The sequence below is a fragment of the Podarcis erhardii genome (assembly GCF_964252035.2).
Source record: "Podarcis erhardii genome assembly, chromosome: 5".
Taxonomy (NCBI): domain Eukaryota; kingdom Metazoa; phylum Chordata; class Lepidosauria; order Squamata; family Lacertidae; genus Podarcis; species Podarcis erhardii.
In genome coordinates, this window is record NC_138509.1 from 10737159 (window position 1) to 10751752 (window position 14594).

Sequence of the window (14594 nt, forward strand, 5' to 3'; positions counted from 1 at the left end):
CCTGAAGCGTATGTAACCTGAGGTACCACTGTATTGGCATGTCAAGTTAAAACATTTCAAAACACTAGGATAAATTTAAAAGGGGCAGGGGTGACACTGTCAAGGATCACAAGGTACCCTGTCTATTCCCTATACAGTGGTGCCCCGCAAGACGAATGCCTCGCAAGACGAAAAACTCGCTAGACGAAAGGGTTTTCCGTTTTTCGAGGTGCTTCGCAATATGAATTTCCCTATGGGCTTGCTTCTTGCGAGTTTGCTTCCTTTTTTGTAAAACTGTTAATACCCGGGGAATCCACGCTCCGCAAGACGAAAAAATCGCAAGACGACTCGCGATTATCTTCGTCTTGCGAGGCACCACTGTATGTCAAACAACCTTGTATGTCAAACAACCCTGTATGTCAAACAACCTTGGTCAAACCAATGGGTATCAATCAATACTGCCAGGGTTTTTTTTATAGTGTGAGTAGATCGCAGTCTCTTGGAAGTTGGAGGGATGATTTATTAAGAACCCTTTCGGGTAAGATGGAGGTTAAAAAGGAAGCCACTGGGCAGGGCTGTCTTAAGCATATGTGGCACCAGTGTGCAAAGATCCACCCAGCGCCCCCCCCCCAGGTTGCCCAGTCCCAGGGGTGCTGGCTAGCTGCCTCAGCATCTCGCTGGCTCGTTCACCCCCCGAACTTGCGGCCAGAGCCACCTGCAGCAGAAGGGCCCGCCATGGCGCTCTGACTGATGGATGGACTCTTCCCCGGACTCAACTCTCGGGCCCCGGACTCTCGGCCTGGTGCCCCTGAGAGCCCGGCGCCCGAGTGCCCCACACCCCTAGCACCTATGGGTAAGACAGCCCTGCCACTGGGGCAGTCCTTGTCCCTATCTGCTAGGAGGAACCTCATTTGGCTTTCTCTCAGAGCCGTGAGTCGCAGGTCCAATATCTTGCTCAACATCTTTTTGCGGAGTCTGCTGTGCAAAGGGCAGTCCAAAACAATATGGTCCAGTGAATCTGGTACTCCCTGATTGCAAGCACACAGGCGGACTTGATAAGGAATTTGTGAGTATCTACCTGTGGTACCTGTGGGACGCGGGTGGTGCTAAGGGACGTGGGTGGCGCTGTGGGTTAAACCACAGAGCCTAGGACTTGCCGATCAGAAGGCCGGCGGTTCAAATCCCCGTGATGGGGTGAGCTCCCATTGCTCTGTCCCAGCTCCTGCCAACCTAGCAGTTCAAAAGCACGTCACAGTGCAAGTAGATAAATAGGTACCGCTCCGGCGGGAAGGTAAACGACGCTTCCGTGCGCTGCTCTGGTTCACCAGAAGCTCTTTGTCATGCTGGCCACATGACCTGGAAGCAGTATGTCGGCTCCGTCGGCCAGTAAAGCAAGATGAGCGCCGCAACCCCAGAGTCGGCCACGACTGGACCTAATGGCCACGGGTCCCTTTACCTTTACCTAAGACATCAAACAAGGACATGGGTGGTGCTGTGGACTAAACCACTGAGCCCCTTGGGATTCCGATCAGAAGGTCGGCGGTTCGAATCCCCGCGATGGTGTGAGCTCCCATTGCTCAATCTCAGCTCCTGCCAACCTAGCAGTTCGGAAGCACGTCAAAGTGCAAGTAGATAAATAGGTACTGCTCTGGCAGGAAGGTAAATGGCGTTTCCGTGCGCTGCTCTAGTTTCACCAGAAGCGGCTTAGCCATGCTGGCCACATGACCCAGAAGCTGTACGCCGGCTCCCTACGCCAATAAAGCGAGATGAGCGCCGCAACCCCAGAGTCAGCCACAACTGGACCTAATGGTCAGAGGTCCCTTTACCTTTACCTGTCACTGCGAAAGGGAAAGCGTTTAGTCTCTGGGGGAAAGCTCAGGGGGCAACTGCCCTGGTTCTTCGCCCAGCAGCGTCAAAAATCCGCACACGCCGCCTCTTCAGGCAGACGGGCGCCCACACACCCCGGCCACGAAAGAGGGGGAAGCCCGAGGGGGGGCTTCCCGCCGGCTGCCTTTCCCGCCCTGTTCTTCAGGTAGGCTGCCGCACTCCTCCTCGCTGTCCAGCCGAAGGGCCGCCCCTCGAGGGCTTCGTGCGCCCTGGGCGCAAATACGCGCCGCCCCCTCTCCGCCGCTGGGGGCCGCCGGCCAGCCCAGCCCAGCCGCCCAGCCCAGCCCTCTCAGTGAGGCGGGGCAGGCAGGCAGGCAGGCGGACTGGCTTTCTGGCAAGGCTGGCGAGCGAGCGAGGGAGCGAGCGGAGCGGAGCAGAGCCGCCCGCGCCTCTGCCCAGAAGCGCTCCAGCGGCGCCAAGGAGCAGGTAAGCGGCCGGCTCCTCCGCGCCATCCCCGGCGGGTACCGCCAGCTTAACCGGAGGGCGGCGCCCCTCTCGGGACCCTAGAAGCGGCGTCGGGTTGCGGGAAGGGAAGCCCCAGGGGAGGCGGAGCGGCTGCTCCAGGCTGCTGTCGGGGCAACCCCGGCCGGGAAGGGGGAAACGGTGCGCAAAAATGGTTCTTCCGAGGCGCGCTCGACGCGCCTTCCGAGGTGGCGGGCGGTGCTGGGGCAGGGCTGGCTTTTCCCGAGGGGAAGAGGAGCTGCCCTCTCCGCTGAGGAGCCTCCGCGAGTGTCCCTCTCTTCCCGACTCCTTGCAGGGCACGGGGCCGCCACTTCGGGGACCCAGAGCAGGAGACCCCCGGCCAGCCCACGGAGCAGCATGCATCTGGAGGATGGCTGAGGCGGGCCGAGGAAGCGCTGCCACCACGACCCACGGCGGGCTGCCCCGAAGCGAGAGGAGAGGAATGATTGCTGCGTGGGGAGCCTGGTCTTGCTTTTTCCTGGTCGCCACTGTGCACAGCCTCCCTGCAGCCAGGATTCCTATTCCAGACCCCGAAGAAACGCCGACAAGAGCACCATTAGGTAAGGAAGCATGAGGGTTTTCCCCAGTTATACTTTATTGCATTTTTAAGCATTTCACGGATGCATTCCAAAACGTAAGAATTTTTTCTCTTTTCTTTTATCCACTTCCCATCCCGTTTTCTGTAGCTTCTTATTTCTGCACCCCTATCTCCTCTCTCTTATAACATAACCATAATTACAATGATCTCTCATTCCCTCTGTTGCTCATAGTTCAAATCCTGCTCAAGATTCCATCAAGCTATTTCTTTAAACAGTCCCCAAAAAGGCTTCCATTCTTCCACAAAACAATCATCATTGGGTTCTCTCGTTTTAGCTGTTAGCTTTGCTGATTCCTCAGATTCCATCATTTTACTTATCCATTCCTTTTCAGTGGGAATTTCTCCTTCCTCCCATTTTTCCGCATAAGGAATCTTAGCTGCTGTCATTACATACATAAACAGCTTAATCGTCTTTTTTGGAACCACAGGACGGCTTCTTCTGCAAGGCGTGAATATAGTTGACAAGGTTGGGGTTTTTTGGTTGGTTTTTTGTATTCCATGGTATATAGGCTAAAAAGGTTATAAGCCTTTTTAAAATGGGAACAAGCTTTGGATGTCTAGCTGCCTGAAAGGGTCCCAGTGTTTGATCCCAGAAGACTTGCCTTCAGCTTGGCAACTTTTCCTTTCCAATGCCATTCCCCCTGTGCACAGTTTTACATAGGACTTTGTAGTTTGTTGCAAAAGAGAAACACAGCTCTCTTGAGAAGTACGCAAGGATAGAATTGTTTCTGTTGCCTCCAGAACGGTCCGCTCTGCACATTTGCGATACTTTCCCTGCATACTTGCAAACTGCTGCTGGATCCACCAGAAGTATCCCAACACCAAACTGTTACAGGTCAAGGGCAAAGTCTCCAATAAACAGAAGCACCTCAAATGGTTATTGTAGCATTAGCCAAATGACAAATGCTAGGCTGTATGCACTTAAGATGCCTGTGGCTTCACAGAAAAGCGTAACTTGATTTCCATGCTGGAAATAGTGGGTGTTCGGCCCACACAAAATATCTTTGTACTTTTGAAATTTGAAAATCTGGACTGGAAAGAAACAAGTCCTCCTTTCAAATCCTTTTTTCCAGTCTCACGGGCAGAGAAATGTTCTGTGCATTGTAGTGTTATATCTCCCAGCCAAATGCTGCATTTAAGGGAATGGAAAAACAGGGTTGTTTGGGGGTCTTTGGGAAACTAGAAATTGAAATAAGAGAGACATGAACATTTGTGCTGAACCTTTTAAATATCCAAATGACTCAATTTTAAATATCTAACTGACTCAGTTTATTTTAAGCGGGAAACCCATTGTACAATATTGCTTAAACTAAACATTTGGAGAGAGAGTTAATTGTTTCCCCCTTTGTTGGCAGACAGTAAAAGTCAGGGTATACATCTGTATACACCATGCACAAAAAGTTCTATCTGTGTCAGGTTTCCATTGTTTGGGAAAGAGATGAAACATGCTTGGCAAACAAATGAGGGTGGAATAAATGTGCTTCATGGCAGCTATTCACACCGGGACATTATTTCCCTTCTGTTTTCCTGGTACAGCTATAGATCACCCAGGGCAGTGCTATTTTCCAAAGAAGAGAGGTGCCGGAACTCACCATGAACACCTCCCTCTTTCTCTTAGAATGGCAATGGTCCCCACCTGAGAGGTGTCAAAATGGAGTTCCGGCTTGGGGGGGGGGGGGAGCCCTGACACAGGGTCATGGTTTTATTTTCAAAAAAGTTTGACTAAAATGCTGGGTTCTCCATGTAGATTGCCTGGCTCATTTCCCCACAACTAAATTGGTTGAATAATGGAGCAGCTTCTCTTCAATTTGATCCAAGTGGATAAGTTTTGTACTGTATATGAAACAAGCTGCATGCCTTGTAGAACAGTCCAGAAACTCACTAGGTATACAGTCAGTTTGTTGATCCAGTGTTTGCTCCTTCTTTCCTAGTGGACTGCCCTTGTTCTGAGCTTTTAAACCAATTCCTTTGGAATATGTAACCACATTTTGTAAGGTTCAGAATGGGACCTCTGAACAAACAAGTTTAGGACTGAGTTCCTTCACTGTACAGTATTGTGCTGTACTGCTATTATGACTGCTGATAGCGTAGCTACACTACCATTCTGAAGGAATAAGTACTTGAATGGTGTGCATATTTTTAGAATGTTAAGATGGAAGGGCCTGGCAGAGGTGTCTTAGAATGATGAAATCCCTAGATTGGGTCTACAAAATTGCTTTCTGGCAATAGTATTTTCACTTCTTTCCGTTTTCAAAGAGGTAGAACTGTCCAGCTGTATAGACTCCGATGGCAGTCTTAGTCTTTAGGCAGTCTTGAGGGCCTTTTCATACATTACGGGGTGTGTGTATGTGTGATTTTCATTCTAAAAGCATGCACTTAAAAATATAAATGCAACGAACATGTATTGTACAAATATAGCAGGATCGGCTTGGGCTTGTTGTCAGATATACACTACCAAGAATGGCCTTACCTGAGTGCGACTGCATTTTATTTCCAAGAACTGTATCTCGGACTAGGGATCTAAGGGTGCAGTTTGCTGAGCACAGAAGTTGGTATAATCCCAGTGGAATAAATGGCAACAAGTGGTTTCAGATTGTTAAATAAAATGCACGTTGGTCCCAATGGTTCCCAATGCTTAGCAGCACAAGCAAAGTTGCACTATATATTGCATTATATGTGTATATATAGGGAGAGAGAGAGGTGCTTGATTGATCATTCCCTGTTTTTGAATGAACTATCAATATAAAATGGTCCATAAGAAAAGGTTCTGTTGAATCACTTGTATATAGAAGACAGAAATTCACAGCCAAGCAAAACACAGGTGTTTACTTTTGAATCTGTAAATTGCACAGTCACAAGCAAACACTTTCTCCTGGTCAAATGGGCCGTGGGGGTACTGATTCATTACTGAGGCTTGTTGTTCGGCCGCTTTTGCCTTTAACACAGCTCAAGACCTTATTTTCCATAAAGGGGCTTGGAAGCATTTTTCCCCAGTGATCTAATTCTCCACACGGGGCTGTGAAAGTTGTAACAGCTACTGCCTTGTGCTTCTGCTCAGCTACATAAAACACACATTGAAAGGAGGCATTCTGGAGGTATGTGTATGTTTGCTAATATGAATACTAGCTATTAGTGGAGGTAGTGCAAATTCTGACATCTCTACAGGGAGGTGTTCTGCTGTTAGCAGGAAGAAGGCAGATGGTGGGGCTGCTGCTGAATAGAATCCGAACTGAAAATACTGGGGGCCTCATTTGGGCTGCATTTCTCTCGTCTCTTTTTTCTCAGGACTGCCGCAAGAACAATGTCATTTTTTTTTATGAATGAAAGTGGAGAGGCAAGGCAGAATTGACTGTGTATGTCATTCACTCGCAATGGCAGAGATGACTAGGGAGGTCAGCGAACTTGTTTGCAGCCTTGAACATGTGGTCACTCTATTCAGCCGCCACAGAATAGGCGTTGGAATAAAAAAAAAAAGCGCTCCTGCAATTTGCATTCTTATTCTTATTCAGATAAAGATATTACTGGGTACGATCAGTGAATGTCAAGTAGTGCTTACTGTGTTGTTAGACAGCAGACAGATAAAAATAGCAGCGGCACATTTTAAGGAGTCTGTGAGGTGCTCTGTCCCAATTGTACTGTGGTTTCCACAACACCCATTTTAATTCTTTTCCACATAAAAAAAAAATCCCATTGCCCCATTACGAACGAAACTCCCCCTCCCCTTGTGTTACTCATTAAGTGTTCTGGATCTAATGATATTCTTGAGACAGAATGTTTATTAGCTGGCAGATAAAAGTATCTGTAATATTCAAAGAGCAACAAATACTTATTATTTTATTGTTATTAAACATTTATACCACCCTTCATCTGAGGATCAGAGGGTGGTTCACAGTATAAAATACATAACAAAGTAACAAACAGAACAACAATGCCATACTTTTTGGGAGAAAACTATTTGAACCATACAGTTATTTTATTGAAATAGCTATACACTGGTTTTCAGCCCAGGGGTTCTCTGAGCGGCTTACAGTGGTTTGAAAAAGCAACCCACTGACAATTACAACTTCTTTATTTAAAAAACCAGAAGAGCACCCCAGAAAAGCTTCTTTTTAAAACAAAACAAAACACCAGGATCATACCAGCATTAAAAGTGCAAACTTAAAAGCAAAATAACCCCTCTGTTAGAAATAAACTGGAGCAGATTTTGACATTAAAACAAGTGGGGGAGATAATAATAATAATAATAATAATAATAATAATAATAATAATTTATTATTTATACCCCAGCCACTCTGGGCGGCTTCCAACAAAACACTAAAATACAATAACCTATTAAACATTAAAAGCTTCCCTAAAGAGGGCTGCCTTCAGATGTCTTCTAAAAGTTTGGTAGTTATTTTTCTCTTTGACATCTGGTGGGAGGGCGTTCCACAGGACAGGTGCCACTACTGAGAAGGCCCTCTGCCTGGTTCCCTGTATCTTGGCTTCTTGCAGTGAGGGAACCGCCAGAAGGCCCTCGGCGCTGGACCTCAGTGTCCGGGCAGAACGACGGAGGTGGAGACGCTCCTTCAGGTATACTGGACCGAGGCCATTTAGCAGAGTGCAGGTATCTTGTGTTTGGTCTTGATACATGCAAAGTGAAGAAGTGTAGTTTGTGGGTAGGAAGACCTAGGAACCCTTTGGGTCACCTTTGAGCACTTCAGAATTCCTGCTCAGTGCAGAGACATTGCTAATTTTCCTTATAGGAGTGGCTGAATTGGTCAAGGAGAAGTTGATGCCTCTTTGTCAACATGTTGGGATGGTACAGTATTCCTAACATAGTCACTGAGCTAGTTTGGACAATAAGCCAGGAGATCAGAAGCATTCATTTTCACTTTAGATTCAACACAGCTCACTGTTTTGTCCGAACCCAACACAGTGTGGTTATTATGAGCAGTAGCTTTCTTAAAACAAGCCGGCGTGAAACCATGGATTGTGAAATGGTCCTGTTTCAACAAACCGTAGTTACAATGAACCACAGTTATGGTTTCAGACAGAACACTAATGGAAACTAAAGCTTGTGGCTACACCAGGAGGGAGACGCTCCAAAGCCCGAGGTTAGCTGAAGCTTGTTCCCATTGTGGTAAACCACGGTTTATTGTGATGCCTGAACTCGCCCACTGATTATTCCGAGAAAGAAAGACTCCTATACCTTTTCTGCTGGGAAAGAAAAGTGCAGCAGCTAAAGCAACTAAGATGTTTCTTTCTTGGGAGAATTGCCTTTTTTCTTTCACTCTGTTCCTGTAGGAAATATACTTTGATTAAGTTGTACAGCTGGAAACAGAAGCATATCAGGCTGCCAAGTGCAGATGCAGTCATCCAAAAAAGGGCTGCTGGGTATCTTTTATTCCTTTCAAATGGATATTGTGCAAGTGGGATGGGCATGCCAACCTGTGATCCGTGGCCGTCATGCAGCAAAGCTTGAGTAGGGGCTGAATCCTGAGCTCCTGTTTGGTCTTACTGTGTTTCGTGGCCAAGTTTACATTGTCTGTTGCTGTTTTTATGTGGATTTTCTGTAAAGAAAGAGGTTAAAACGTGGATTTCTGCAGCGGAGTTCGGTTTTCGCAGGTTCTAATAAGAAGGACTTGCTTTAAGTTGCTATAAATCACAAGCAAAATCACATCGTTGACATCGTAATTGGAACCTGACACTTTCGTAACAAGCTGCTGTATGGCGTGAACAAGATTTGTAATCTTGCCGCGTTTAATTATTATTATTATTTTTGGAGCCGTTTTTGTTTTCTTAAAAAAACAACAACAATCATATCTAATTATATTTTTATCTGCTGACAGTCTATATCAGGCTTCCTCAAACTCAGCCCTCCAGATGTTTTTGGCCTACAACTCCCATGATTCCTAGCTAGCAGGACCAGTGGTCAGGGATGATGGGAATTGTAGTCTCAAAACATCTGCAGGGCCGAGTTTGAGGAAGACTGGACTATACTGTATTCTGCTTGTAGCAGCGTAGTTTCTTGACACTGATTGGCTGAGCTGCTGTGATGTCATGGAACATTCCTGCTTGAGGAACAAGGTTTTAGCAACAAAGTTTTCACAGCCTGGCTTCTGTTAGAAAGGATAGGTATTGGCCTTTGGGGGATAGGCATCCCTTATATGGTGTGGTGTAAAGGCATACAGGGGATGCAGGTGGCACTGTGGTCTAAACCACAAAGCCATGGGCTTGCCGATCAGAAGGTCGGCAGTTCGAATCCCCGTGACGGGGTGAGCTCCTGTTGCTCGGTCCCTGCTCCCACCTAACAGTTTGAAAGCACATCAAAGTGCAAGTAGATAAATAGGTACTGCTCTGGCAGGAAGGTAAACGGCGTTTCCATGCGCTGCTCTGGTTTTGCCAGAAGCAGCTTAGTCATGCTGGCCACATGACCTGGAAAAACTGTCTGCGGACAAATGTCAGCTCCCTTAGCCAGTAAAGCGAGATGAGCACCGCAGCCCCAGATTCATTTGCGACTGGACTTAACTGTCAAAGGCATACAAGGCAACAGCCTTGCTGAACCTAAGCAGGTTTTGAACTGGATGGGTGCTCACCTGGGAAGCAGATGCCTTGGGAAATGTAGCTTAATGAAATAGGTCCCTTCCAACTCTACAATTCTGTGAGTCTATGGTTCTATTAAATGATACAGGCATGTAGACAGAAGATCTGGCCAGGGCAGGTGAGGGACTGGAAAAGTGGGGAGAAAGAGGATGCAGCAGGTATCAGAGAGCCCAGAGGCTAGGTGGAAAGGGTCACAGCAAGTAGCAGAGTTAGATCAAGGTGTGTGACGCAAGTGCAGATAGAAGCATCATAAGCTTGAGACTGAGAAGACTTGGGGACTGAGGGCCAGGGCACATAAAGGCTGTGCAGGGTTGCCAAGTCTAGACCCTGAGAGGGTTGCACAGAAGGCTGACTCTGGCATTATTGTCTAGCATTGGCTCCCAGTGCGTTTCCAAGCACAATTCAAAGTGTTGGTGTTGACCTTTAAAGCCATAAACGGCCTCGGCCCAGTATACCTGTAGGAGCGTCTCCACCCCCATTGTTCAGCCTGGACACTGAGATCCAGCACCGAGGGCCTTCTGGTGGTTCCCTCATTGCGAGAAGCAAAGCTACAGGGAACCAGGCAGAGGGCCTTCTCAGTAGTGGCGCCCACCCTGTGGAACGCCCTCCCATCAGATGTCAAAGAGATAAACAACTACCTGACATTCAGAAGATATCTTAAGGCAGCCCTGTTCAGTTTTTAATGTGTGACATTTTAGTGTATTTTTGGTCTCTGTGGAAGCCTCCCAGAGTGGCTGGGGAAACCCAGCCAGATGGGCGGGGTACCAATAATAAATTATTATTATTATTATTATTATTATTATTATTATTATTATTATTTCATCAGCACATCTGTGGTAGTGAGATTATGCTAGGCAATGGATTTCACATACACATTTGAACAAACCAGCTCTTTGATTGTAAGCTTCCTGTATTATCGGATTGAAACTTAACTCGGTGTTGATAAAATTGTGTGGTTTTTTTTAAGCTAGAGGATGGGCAGAGCCTTAATTATTACTTTAATTTTTAGCTTCTTCTGTGTGAATGTATTGGCCTCATTCTTATTTTGGTGGACTCCCCCACCCCACCCCCCGGTTGCCTCCACCATCAAAACAAGAGGAAAGTTGTAAGATACATTGCAGTGAAGTCATTATGGCTACAAGTGATTCTAACTTTTAGAATTGGTGCCTGAGTTTGCTTATTTTCCTCTTTCTTCCTCATCCCCCTTTTTTCCTTCCTGTGTTGTGTCTTTTAGATTCTAACCCACCCACAGGCAGATACCATCTTGTTTTTATTGATATTGGGGAAACTACTCTTGGAACCTTTTGCGTGTTCAGACCCAGAGACCTCCCCCCTAAATAAATACACACTTGACTCAAATTTTAGTTTTGGTTATTGGCAGAATTTAGGCCACAACTTTATTGATTACAGAAAAAGTGAGTGGTTGCATGGGCTCTGGTTCAACTAGCTCCCTACACCCTTGCAGGTAGCGCTGACCCAGAGCTCTATCATAGATCAGACAAAGATGAACACCTGAGGTAGGGGAAAAGCCCGGGAACAGACTCTGTTCACTCCCCCAGATGCTCCCCTGGACTCAGGCATGGGCACAACTCCCTCTCAGGGGTTGACCAAACCATCGAGTCCCTGGATTCCTTTAACGGAATACCCTTCACATAGGGATGGTGAGAGCGTTCTCCCATCCCTGTCACCTGAACCAGAGCCTATCCGCAGCCTTACAAGTTGTGACGATTTGCTATGTGGCAGGCGAAACCCAAATGGCAACAGCCAATCAGCCAAGTGGGGGAAATTCCTGCCGTGCCCCTGTCCCAACGACAGTGGCGTAGCGTGGGTTGTCAGCACCCGGGGCAAGGCAAGTAATTTGCGCCCCCTAACCCGTGGATTTGCGTCCCCTAACCCTAACCCCCAGATGTTGCGCCCGGTGCGGCCAGCCCCCCCGCACCTCCCACGCTACGCCACTGCCCAACGACAGACGACACACGATGGCATAGCAAGGTCAATCACAAAATACCCTAAATATAGGGAGAGATGGGCGGGTGTTTGCACGAGCCGAAAGAGAATCTCTGGGTCACATGCAAGGGGTTAAATAGGTCCCTTGAACCGTTTAGACTGCACCCCATTGGCCAGAGTACACGCAGCAGCAAGGGACCTACCAATCGGGCGTTATGGCTTTCCAGTAGACCCACCCACAACCAGGAAGTCAGTCTCCAGGTCTCACCGCAACACATTCCCTCTTTTAAGGAGGACACAATTTCCGTGAAAAACAACAACCATGCCTTAAATAAATATAAATAAATAAATTTAGTCTTGCAGCGGTGAAGGTGCTACATTTTTCAGCCTGCCTGTGTTGGCAAAGCCATCCTAAACAAGAGGTGTTTTCTGAATGTTGTGAACAAGGCAGGAGGTTGCTGGTTGCTATTGTAAGCTACCGAAGGCCACTCTCGTTTTAGATGATATTTCAGATATCTGTTTCCTTCTTCTCTTTGCCACATGCAAAGCGGGGGGCAGGATTGCAAGTGCTTCCATGTTCGGCAAAGGTGATCAGGAGAATTCCTGCATGGCTGGGATTCCGGATTGTTTGGAGGAATCCTAAGTGTATTTCTGGTGGAATGCATGGCTGCTGCCTGCCCTCTGCACATTCAGTCTCTCTGCGGTAAGAATGAGTAAAAAAAGGGCCCATCTCGTTTTGCTTCTGCTCTCTTGCCTTCAGTTCACAGAAGACAGGCCTATGGAAAGGAATTAGACACAATAATTAAATGGACCCTCTGTGTGTCAATTCATAGCTGTCAACTTACAGATTTGAAAATAAGGAACCAGCAGCCTCAAAAATAAAGGATCAGCAACCAAAATAAGGGATTTTCTGGGCACAGGTAGGTTCAACTTCTGAGCCCCTCCGAGCCAAAGGCAGAAAGCCCAGCCAGCAGCCAAACGAAGCCTCAAGCGGTGGTTCCCACAGCGCAGCAACCCAGCAAAGGGGATGCAGCAAGGAAAACCACCGTCACCTCTCCGCTGGGAAGCGCTGAGCAAAGGCGAGTCCCCAGGCAACGCAGCCGATTTGATCGGCACAAGGCATGCAAGCTCCACCCCCCAGTCGTTCTTAGACTCCTTATTGGGTGAGCAACGCAGCCAAGCAACACAGTTGGAGCCTCCGTCCTCCCTGGCCGGCAGGGAGGGAGGGAGAGGAGCTGCTTCCTTTGAAACCCGGGAAATTTAAGGGACATCATCAATAAGGGACAGCAGCGGGACACGGCGCTGGGATAAGGGAGTTTCCCACCAAATAAGGGACGGCTGGCAGCTATGTGTCAACTATGGAGGGTTTGGCTGGGGGCAACCAAGAAAAGGGAGGGTTGCTTTCCTCATGTTCTCCCAGGAGGTTTCCTGGGAGCATCTGGGTGGCCATGGCTGGAAAGGGGATGCTCAATGGGTATATTCAGCCAGGCTGCTCTTATTCTATTTGCTTCCTTTAAAACATTTATATTATTGTAAGCCGCCTAGAGATCTCTCTTATTTGGTGCCATTTAAATATTGCTAATAAATACATGTTGGATCCCTTTCCGTAGTTCACAGTGGGTTACAATGAGATAATATAGCCCATATTTTTCCGTCTATAAGACGGCCCCTATTTTGTGGGACTCCAAATTAAGAAAATACTCCTTAGCACTACCTGTGTATAAGATGAGCCCCAATTTTAAACCTAATTTTTTGGTTTTAAAAAAAGTAGTTTTATACATGGAAAAATACAGTCAGTGTGTGTGTGTGTGTGTGTGTGTGTGTGTGTGTGTGTTTTCATTTACTGCAGATTTTGTTAAGCTACCTGTTCTGAGAAGTTTTATCTGATTTACAAGATAGAAATTCCTTAATGACAAATAAAATACTGGTTGTATTCAATAATAATAAAAATAATAAAAAACGAGGTAGCGAACCAAATGAAAAACAGGGTGAAAGCTCTTCTGAAATCTACTGGCAACAATTAAAGAGCAAGGGAGAGAGAAAGAGAAAGAGCGAAACTGGTCCCAGAGCAAGCCCCATCCCCCAAAACTGGACTGTGGCTTTTGACTCTCTTTTTTCCTGCCCACCATATTGTTAGAGAAAATATGCCCCCCCCCATCACCCTTCAGAAAAAAGTTCAGATCACAGCTAGAAATGTCTACTGCACTGACCACAGGCAAACCTACCTCCTCAGAGATATGAGCTTCGATTTGTCTGGGAAGTACAAATGTTCAAACAGAAAAGAACAAGTTTTATTTTTTGGAAAAACTAACCATATTTGTTATAGACAAGGCTACTTAGTGTTTGCTATGATTACATTTTTGCTGTTTTTCAAATCTAAATGCAGCGGGTGGAAATGTGTGGAACAGGCATGCATAGTTCTATTTCCTGACTTTCATTTTTAAAAACCACTAAGGATCTAGTCCTCATCGCTGAGAGGCTATTTCTGAAACAATGGGGCAATAGTATCTGAGGAACCAGAGGGGTACTTGGAAAAGTTTTCATTTGGGTGGGCTGGGTGATGTTTCCTTTCCTGCAAAGTCTTTGCCCCCTTCCCATGAGTAACGACAGCAGCATAAATTATGCAAATCAAGAGGAATGTGCAATTTTTGGGCGAAGAGTTTTGCGTGGTCACGTAACTTTTATCAGTATAAACGTGGACCTCGTTGTGGCCAAGCCTTGAATACAGCATTAAAAACTCTGCCGTTCCAATATAGCTAGAGGCTAAAGAACACAGGTGGCGCTGTGGGACGCGGGTGGCACTGTGGGCTAAACCACAGAGCCTAGGACTTGTCGATCAGAAGGTCAGCGGTTCAAATCCCCGCGACGGGGTGAGCTCCCGTTGCTCGGTCCCTGCTCCTGCCAACCTAGCAGTTCAGAAACACGTCAAAGGGAAAGTAGATAAATAGGTACCAACCTAGCAGTTCGAAAGAACCTCAAAGTGCAAGTGGATAAATAGGTACCGCTCCAGCGGGAAGGTAAACGACGTTTCCGTGCGCTGCTCTGGTTCGCCAGAAGCGGCTTAGTCATGCTGGCCACATGACCCGGAAGTTGTACACCGGCTCCCTCAGCCAATAAAGCAAAATGAGCGCAGCAA

At 47.1% G+C, this 14594-nt stretch overlaps 1 protein-coding gene across 5 annotated transcripts in view; it reads left to right on the forward strand.

The window, feature by feature from the left end:
* Positions 1–2172: 2172 nt before the first annotated feature.
* FGFR3 (fibroblast growth factor receptor 3) overlaps positions 2173–14594 on the forward strand; it is a 64060-nt gene continuing 51638 nt past the window's right edge. For all 5 annotated transcript variants that reach the window (XM_081864270.1, XM_081864271.1, XM_081864272.1 and 2 more), the window contains exons 1-2: positions 2173–2292; positions 2624–2888. In XM_081864270.1, the coding sequence (XP_081720396.1) occupies positions 2699–2888 (190 nt within the window). In that variant the 5' untranslated portion in view covers positions 2173–2292; positions 2624–2698. The remainder of the gene's footprint in view (positions 2293–2623; positions 2889–14594) is intronic.